The 8,357-nt window shown below is 47.1% G+C and overlaps 2 protein-coding genes across 2 annotated transcripts in view; both read right to left on the bottom strand.

Annotated features, from left to right (window-relative positions):
- TBC1D16 (TBC1 domain family member 16) overlaps nt 1-215 on the bottom strand; it is a 138,328-nt gene extending 138,113 nt beyond the window's left edge. The window contains exon 1 of the mRNA XM_077924093.1: nt 78-215. The gene's annotated coding sequence lies outside the window, so the exon portion shown is untranslated. The remainder of the gene's footprint in view (nt 1-77) is intronic.
- Nucleotides 1-8,317, bottom strand: SGSH (N-sulfoglucosamine sulfohydrolase). The gene is made up of 8 exons (XM_028714862.2): nt 8,182-8,317; nt 6,232-6,392; nt 6,010-6,115; nt 4,184-4,337; nt 3,639-3,795; nt 3,088-3,169; nt 2,056-2,259; nt 1-1,200 (listed from the first exon to the last, which is right to left on the bottom strand). Exons 1-8 carry the CDS (start codon nt 8,291-8,293, stop codon nt 641-643), a joined length of 1,536 nt encoding a protein of 511 aa, XP_028570695.2. The 5' UTR covers nt 8,294-8,317; the 3' UTR covers nt 1-640.
- Nucleotides 8,318-8,357: the final 40 nt, after the last annotated feature.

The raw sequence follows: 8,357 nt of genomic DNA, 5'->3' as shown, positions 1-8,357 counted from the left end.
TCAATGAAGTAATCTACTGCTTTATTTGTTGGTTGAGTATTCAGTAGGAGCCACATAAAAAGCTCTTTCAAACTTACTGTTTAGAATTGTCTCATAGGCCTGCAGCAGTCTGAAATTCATGGAGAGGAACTGCATGTTAGCTTTCCACCTACTGGCAGATTTTGGAGATGGGTGCTTTTAAGTGACTCCACCATTTGGAATCCTCTTGAGAAGACTGTACGGTGTATTCTCCTAAATTTTTCAACCGGATCTAGGCCTAACGCATTCCTGTACACGTTCCTGCAAAAGGCAGTGTTTCTGAATGTGCAAATCACAGTCTGGATGGGACCAGCCCAATTCTGTAAAGCAGCATTTGCTGGCTGTTCCATTAGGCACTTGCAACATCATTCCCTTTGGCAGCAAACATTTTGGCAGTGGGGGGGGGGGGGGCTGGCTAAGACGGTTGATATGTCTGCAGCAATTAAGAAGGCAGGCACATAAGAAACCACCCTCGTCTTGTTGACTCCAGCTCTTCCCACAGCTGCAAACGCAACAGTGCTTAGCTCTGCAAACTGCAAGCCTTTGCAAGTCAGAGCTTTCCTTAGCGCTGCTCATATGAATGAGGAACTAGCAGCCACCACAAAAGGGAAGAGGGGGGAAATCACAGTTCGTTATGCAGCGGTCGACACTGGGGGCTGGGCTTATCCTCCAGGACGCCATCGGGCACACACACCCAGGGGTCGTCCGTTTCCCACTGCCATTTCAGCAACAGCCCCCTGAGCTCCTCCAGGACCTGGGCATAGCGGGGGTCAGAAGCCAAGTTGCGGCTCTCCGTGGGGTCGAGGCTGTGATCGTACAGCTCCCAGCGTTCCCGGTAGTAGTAGCCATGCAGCGTCTTGTTCCAGTGTGTGGGCTGCCCTGCCTGGGTCCTGTTCAGCAGGTCCTGGAATGTGGGCGACACGTAGAAGTCCTGGTCGATGGGGAAAGGCGTGCGGTTCTGCAGGTTGTGGATGAAGCGCAGGGGCCCCCGCTGCACGGCCCGCATGGGATAGTGCATGGTCACTTCGTGGAGGCTCTGGCTTGCAAACACTGTGGCCCACGCCGGCTCCAGAGATAGCGCTGGCAGCAGGGACTTCCCAGTCAGTTGCACTATCCGCTTCCCAAAGAGGCTGTAACTGGGGTAAGGCACAGAGAACCAGTCCAGAATGGTGGGGGTCATGTCTACAGAGAGGAAGGGGAAACATCAAGCATCCATTAATAATAATAATAATAATAATAATAATAATAATAATAATAATAGCAACATTTATTTAAATGGCACTGCCAACGCAGGTGTCTTAATCCCACAATTAAAAGAAGAAATTCCTCCCCAAAGGGTGTACAATCTAAAATGACTATAAACAACACAATAAAAATCAACAATTTAAAATGCACAATTCAACCCGGTATAAACGGCTTTTTGTTATTGTTAAACTGCTTTAGAGATTTTATTTGCAATCCAGAAGTATGTATAGTAAATAAAACACATTTATTAAAGATTGGAAACTTTTTATGGACTTCTTGCTTGAAAGATAATGAACCTGTGATATCTGGATTTGAAGATTGGGGAAAAAAATGGAATATTTAGATGTTAAAAATGGATATTTTTTTTAAAAAATGAAGATTGGAAAAAAATATTGGCTTACAGAAAATAGAATAGTTGGGAGTTTAATAGGTGAATACTATATGTAACTGAAGGACATAGAACTGGAAGTCTTTTAAAATCTTTTTTTCATTTTCTTTTCTTTCTTCTTTTTTGTTTTTGTTCCTTTTCAGATTAGATTTTTAAAGTGTTTCTTTTGTTATGGTGTATTATAAAAATATACTTTATATGGGGTATGAACTTTTGTATAGCTTTGGATAAGCATCAAAAATAAATGTAAATTTAAAATAAATACACAGAACAGATGAGTGCAAATGGAAGCCAGTTCGTGGTTGTCTGGACACCCCCAAAGTCTCTTCCCCACATTCAAAACCCTCCCCTGCCTCACACTTCCCCAATGTCAATACAGAAGTCGATAACTCAGTGGCTCTCACCTAGCAAGCTGGCATAGGCACTGCTGACCTGTCCCCAGCGCGCGGGATGCTCAGGCGAGGAGACGAGGAGGGGTTCAGCCGTACCTGACCAGTACAGGTTGGTTCTGCCACTTGGGAAGGGGATACCATTGTCGGAAGTGTAGATCACAAGGGTAGTGTTGCGGAAGCCAGCGTTGTTCAGCTCCTCTAGGACAAGACCAATGCCTACATGTGCCACAGAAAGAGACCTGAGGGTGCTGTGCAAAAGGCCTGTAGCCTTCACCAACAACTTTGCTCAGAAGAACTCTCATCTACACTGTGAACCACTCTGATTAGATGGGAGCTTCATCGTCACCATCTAATTACAGTGGTACCTCGGGTTAAGAACTTGATTCGTTCTGGAGGTCTGTTCTTAACCTGAAACTGTTCTTAACCTGAGGTACCACTTTAGCTAATGGGGCCTCCCGCTGCTGCCGCACGATTTCTGTTCTCATCCTGAAGCAAAGTTCTTAACCCGAGGTACTATTTCTGGGTTAGCGGAGTCTGTAACCTGAAGCGTCTGTAACCCGAGGTACCACTGTACTGGAATGGGACTTGCTTCCCCAGGCTTTCCAGCAGCCAAAAGCAGCTCATCCAGCTGCTCAGCATGAAATATTTTCACTCAGTTGGGGCAGCCAAGTCTGGATATTGCTAACCACAAATGCTGAAGAGAATGAAATTCATAGATATAATGTATGGAGTCGCTTGGTGCTTTCTTTCCACACCTCACTGGGATTTCCAGGATTTAAAAGGGCAACTTGAGCACATGTATGTAACTGGAGGTCACATGCATCCCTGTGCTGAAGGGAACTTGATTGCCACCCCTTCCTCCAGAAGGACTCCCTTAGGTCCTTAAGCACAAGAGATGCCACACGGTATATCAAAGGTGCAAAAATGCGCCAGACTCTCCCTGAAACACACCTAAGCTCTCGCTCTTGCTTCAAGAGCGCTGCATCTCCAGCCTTGCCCTCCACTCCTGCAGGCAGGATTGCTCTGATTCAATAACCACCCTACCTTGATCCATGCGCCCAGTGGTTGTGTATTGAGCTGCCAGATCCCCACGAGCAGCTGGTGTGTCCTGTACAAAATATGGGACCTGAGGGCAGAAGGGGGGAGAAAAGCAACTGTTACCAGAAGCTACATCAGGAAGGGAAACCAAGGGAATAGAGGCCCACAAAACTACCTAGAAATTGCAGTGGCCATGGCTAACCTCCCTCCATTGGGCGCAAATGATCTGCTGCACAACTCCCGGTCTGGCAATGGGGAAGGCTAGAGGATGCTGCATGTGTTCCCAGCGTTTCATGGCAGAGAAGAAAAGGGTGGAATTCAATGCAGCGCCTATGGAGATCGATCCATCAGCACATGCATTTCTGCTTGCCAGGCTGAACAATCTCCCTCCCCTCCCCTGTGCGCTGTTATGGGGAGGTGCATATAGAGAGAGGAGCCCACGTGACGGCTTCTGCTAGTGGAATTTGATAGCTGAATCCAGCCTACGTGTTTTTACTTAATGACCTATTAAATCTATATCCCGCCCTTCCTCTTGTATCTCACATTCCATGTCTCACCTGCACTTGATCTGGGCTGTAGTGCTGGGGTTTCCAGTCTGGGATCCAGCCCATTCCAGGCTCTCCATTGCCAAATTTCTCGCAGAAGGCTCCGTACTGGGGCTGGGAGTGGCCGCAGCGGTGCGGATCGTGGAAAGCAACATACAAGAAAAAAGGCCTGCCAGTTGAAAAAGCAGGAGGTGTGAATGCACTCAAACACCTGAGACAACATCACCTCCACCACTTTTAGCAAAAGTACTCTGGGCGTCCTCCAGTTTTGCTGAGGTTCCTCTTTCTGCTAACTGCAGTCCTCAGCCACTGCTCCCACCAGTTTTTCTGCTGATCCACTGTGCTGATTTTTTATCCTCCATGAAATAAACACCACCATTTCCCCCCAAGCTCTCTTTGCCGCCTCTCAGGTTTGCGTAAATTTCCCTGCAACAAACATGTAGACTGTGACTGATGGCTGTGCATCCTTAAATTCCGTTTGTGTGCGCCAGAGTGCCCTGGTCTACACAGGTAGTGAGCCTGTAATGCAATACAAGCACCATATGATGGGTTCTTACCTTTCCTCCTCCTGGCTGCGGAGGAATTTCCGAACCAGCAGCTTGATTCGGGTGATGTTCCGCCCCACCTGCAGGACTGAGCCATTCTCCTCAGTGTAGGCAAAGTCAAAGGGATACACAGCCTCTGGCCCAACGTGTTTCTTCCCAATGATCCCTGAAGCAGACAAACGCCAGCAGTCAGATGCAACAGCAAGGAAAAGCTAATAGATCACATAAAAATCCACCAGCACTCTGATGCACTTGGGAGCTAGTGGTTACCCTGGATCAGGCTTCCTCAACCTTAGCCCTCTAGATGTTTTTTGGCCTACAACTCCCATGATCCCTAGCTAGCAGGATCAGTGGTCAGGGATGATGGAAATTGTAGTCTCAAAACATCTGGAGGGCTGAGGTTGAGGAATCCTGCCCTGGATGAATCCAACACAAGGTCTCTGCTGTCTAAGAACTACTGGCTGCCTCCAAAGAACTGTGGTTTCCTAAAACAGCACTTCCTGCCAAGGCTCAGGCTATCTCAATCCCAAATGGAGAGATGCAAACAAATACGGTTGCATAAATGTACGCCTCGTTTCAACTGGAGAGGAATGCATGTGTATGGCCTGAATGTGGTTACTGGGTGATGGGAGACTAAGCATGTACAGAATGCATTCCCATGTGCCAAGGCTTAGCCTCTGCTATGGAAAACAAGATTGGGGACTAAGCTCTGGAGAAACTTGGTTCAGATTGACCTTTATTTTAAAACCAGTCTCTTTCATATATGGTATATTTGACATGGAATACATTTTGTACTTAGCATAAGTACATGCATGTAAACAGCCATATTTGTATATGTGGAAGAATTGTGTTACTGTGCAACAATTGCTGGTTTCTCCTTTAGAATACATGAAGGTGGTGACAAAGAAGAACACTTTCCATGGATTTTAGAGAGGAACTATTTATATAGCATGCAGCACCTTCCACATACAATGCTTGCCCTGTTGGGATTTTGTACTTGGGGGTTGTATGTATCCCAGTACCAAGCATGACATGAGAAGGCTCACATCTTCTCATCTGTGCCAAGGTGAGCCAGGTTCTCAGTGAAGAGGTATTCAGGGAAGACATGTATGCACGTATATGCAACCCGCTTTTCTGTTGTGGGCTGAGCATGCTCCAAAACACGGATGATGGAAGCTCCTCCCCTTCCCATGATGGGAGGGCAGTCCTTGGCAGAACAATATTGGTGGAAGCTTCGTGGTAAATAAAATAAACCCTACTGCAGCCGGCCACAGACAACCAAGCAAACCTTGCCCCACAATACCTCTCACTACCAAGGAAATGCAATATACGAACAGAAAGAGGACCTACCCAGTTGATGCTGACGCAACCCCCCCCACACACACTATACAAAAGAATACAAGCCTCCCCTTCTCTCCTTCCCCAACCTTATACTGTACTCAACGCTAATGTCTCACAACAAATGTAACTGACGTGTAAGAAAGAATGTACAACCTGAAAAGAGACAAGGCATGTAGTTTTACAAAACAAGAAAAACTTTTTTAAAAAATAAAATAAATAGAATCCTTTCTCCATCTATGTACAACCACATAACTGGGGCTAAAACTCATCAACGCACATTATAAACTAGGGATTAGAGAAGCACTGCATGCATTTTTAAAAAATGGTATTATTGCTTCTTGTAAGTTTCATTTTCTTAGCTGATTGCAAGGCAAAAAGAACTAAAATTATTTGTGTGGTATGGAGGCTCCCTTCCCAGATTCCCTATAGAAGATGAGTGGTATCTTGAGCTGCAGGTGAATTTGCAGGGAGGAATTCTCCTGCTCCCACCAGCTTACCTGTCCGAATCCCTGCCTGCCTAAGCAGCAAGGGGAGGCTCCGAACACTATCAAAGGAGTTGAAGTGATGCACATCCTGGTGCAGCCCATACATCCCATTCTGGTGCTGTAGATAAGAGAAAACCATTCACAATATGAGCAGGGCAGGCAGGAAAGGGAGTTCCGAGGTGATAGAAAAGGACTGAGCAAGCAGTTCCCTTATTGCCATCCGGCAAGTGTTACCTGAGGCAGGCCTGTGAGGATACTGGCCCGGCTTGGGGAGCAGCTGCTGACGGAGGTGAAGGCATTCCGGAAGATCAAGCTGCGCTGGGCCAAGGCATCCAGGTTTGGGGTGTTGATGGCCGTGTTGTTGTACACGCCGCTCTCAAAGCCACCATCGTCAGCTGCCATGGAAGGGTCAGAGGTCAAGCTGTGAGATCAGTGTCCCATTGCAACACCACTGTTGCCTATGAACAACGGTAGCTATGAACCAAGTAGCTGGGGGTTTGGGGCCAAGTTCTGCAGCTCAAGTAGTGCCCAACTTCCTAACAAAACTGAATTTGTGCTGCACCCCAAACTCAAGCAATTTACAGAGTGCTTCCACACAGCACCCTTTATTGTGGATGCATGCAATAACATGACACTATACTCATCAAAATCCCATCCCTGCCCTTAATCTGGATTTACCGTTTCTTTTTTTCTTTACTTAATGGTTTTGTTTTTTGTTTGTTTTTTGCTAAAATGGTAAATCCAAATTAAATTAGAAGATATTATAGAACAGCATTTTGATGAGGATGATGTCGTGTGGCCTCTGCAAAAACCAAAAAAACCTGAATAAATTGTTGTGTGGAAGTACCCATAAGCAACATTACCCCCAGAAGCTCGAGCAAATGAGTCATGCAGTCACCGTGGAAACGTCAACCCTGGAATCTGAGCCACCCAACAGGTCCATATGATTCAGTTTGTGGGACAAAAGAGGAACTGCAGCAGGAGAAAAAGGGGAAATGAATACCACAAATCTCATAAAATCCTGGTTAATGCTGGGCCTGTATTACCAAATCCTGTAGACAGACCCTCAAAGTATCCCTATTTTCCAGAGAAAGTCCAGGATTTACAGAAGTTGATCCTTTTTCTTAGGACATCCCTATTTTCATTGGAGAAATGTAAGAGGGTATGCTTTAAAGCAGGCAGGCATAGGTCCAAGCCTCTATAGGGAAGCTTTTAATGTTTAATAGACTGTTGTATTTTAATATTCTGTTGGAAGCCGCCCAGAGTGGCTGGGGAAACCCAGTTACAGATAGGTAGCCGTGTTGGTCTGCCATAGTCAAAACAAAAAAAAATCCTTCCAGTAGCACCTTAAAGACCAACTAAGTTAGTTCTTGGTATGAGCTTTCGTGTGCATGCACACTTCTTCAGATACACTGAAGAAGTGTGCATGCACACGAAAGCTCATACCAAGAACTAACTTAGTTGGTCTTTAAGGTGCTACTGGGGAAACCCAGACAGATGAGCGGGGTATGTATAAATAAATAAATAAATAAATAAATAAATAAATAATAATTATTACATGCTGACTCACTTACGCTACCTATGGCTAAACCATAGCTGTCAACCTTCCCTTTTTTTGCGGGAAATTCCCTTATTCCAGCGCCGTTTCCCGCTGCTATCCCGGATTGTTAGATATCCCGTAGACTGTCCCCGGGACAGGTGAGGCTGCTGATCCCTTATTTTCAAATCTGAAAGATGACAGCTATGGGCTAAACCCCAATATCTCTTAATACCCGTCTAGCTCTTTCAGTGTCCACCTCAAGGACTCCCTGGCCCCCCAGCAGAACACAGGCCTATCATCTCCAGTCTGGGAACAGCTGTGCCTGTTGAATTCTGTTAACAGCACAGTAGCCCTAGCTGAAAAGAAGTTGGCAACATGGTCTGACTGGTGAACCAAGTGCCCCAACCAAGAGGGGCATGAGAATGGAATGGTGGTTGTGGGACATATCTTAGCGCCTAGTAGTCCATACTGGGTTTGCGGGGGGGGGGGGCAAGTCCAGCCCCTCCCCGAAGTTTCCCACTTCCCTCCTCGGAGCTTTCAGGGCTATTTCCCGCGAGGGCGAACTGAGTGGGGAACAGGGGGAGGCGTGGGTTTCATCTCCAGAGAGCAGCACCCCGGCTGGGCCCCCGAATCTGCTCGCTCACCGACGATCAGCAGCACGTTGCGAGGTCTGCCCGGATCCCTCCGAGCGCAGCAGAGACCCAGAAGCAGAAACAGCAGCGGCGGCGCCCCCCATCTCTGCGCAGGCAGCGGCATGGCGAGACACCCGCCCAGGCCCCTTCCTCGCCGGGCAGAGCGCGCGCCTCTCCCCTTCCCAGAC

Source organism: Podarcis muralis, chromosome 2, assembly GCF_964188315.1.
Source record: "Podarcis muralis chromosome 2, rPodMur119.hap1.1, whole genome shotgun sequence".
Lineage (NCBI taxonomy): Eukaryota > Metazoa > Chordata > Lepidosauria > Squamata > Lacertidae > Podarcis > Podarcis muralis.
The sequence above is the reverse complement of the archived record's forward strand: the minus strand, read 5'-3'. Positions and strand labels throughout refer to the sequence as shown.

Bases quoted from the DNA above. Each gene is read 5' to 3' on its own strand.
- SGSH (XM_028714862.2), bottom strand. From the start codon at position 8,293: ATGCCGCTGCCTGCGCAGAGATGGGGGGCGCCGCCGCTGCTGTTTCTG. The intron at 4,338-6,009 runs GTAAGCTGGTGG...TGTCTGCTTCAG, and splicing joins GCAGGCAGGGATTCGGACAG to GGATCATTGGGAAGAAACAC. The intron at 3,796-4,183 runs GTAAGAACCCAT...TTCAACTGGCAG, and splicing joins CGCAGCCAGGAGGAGGAAAG to GCCTTTTTTCTTGTATGTTG.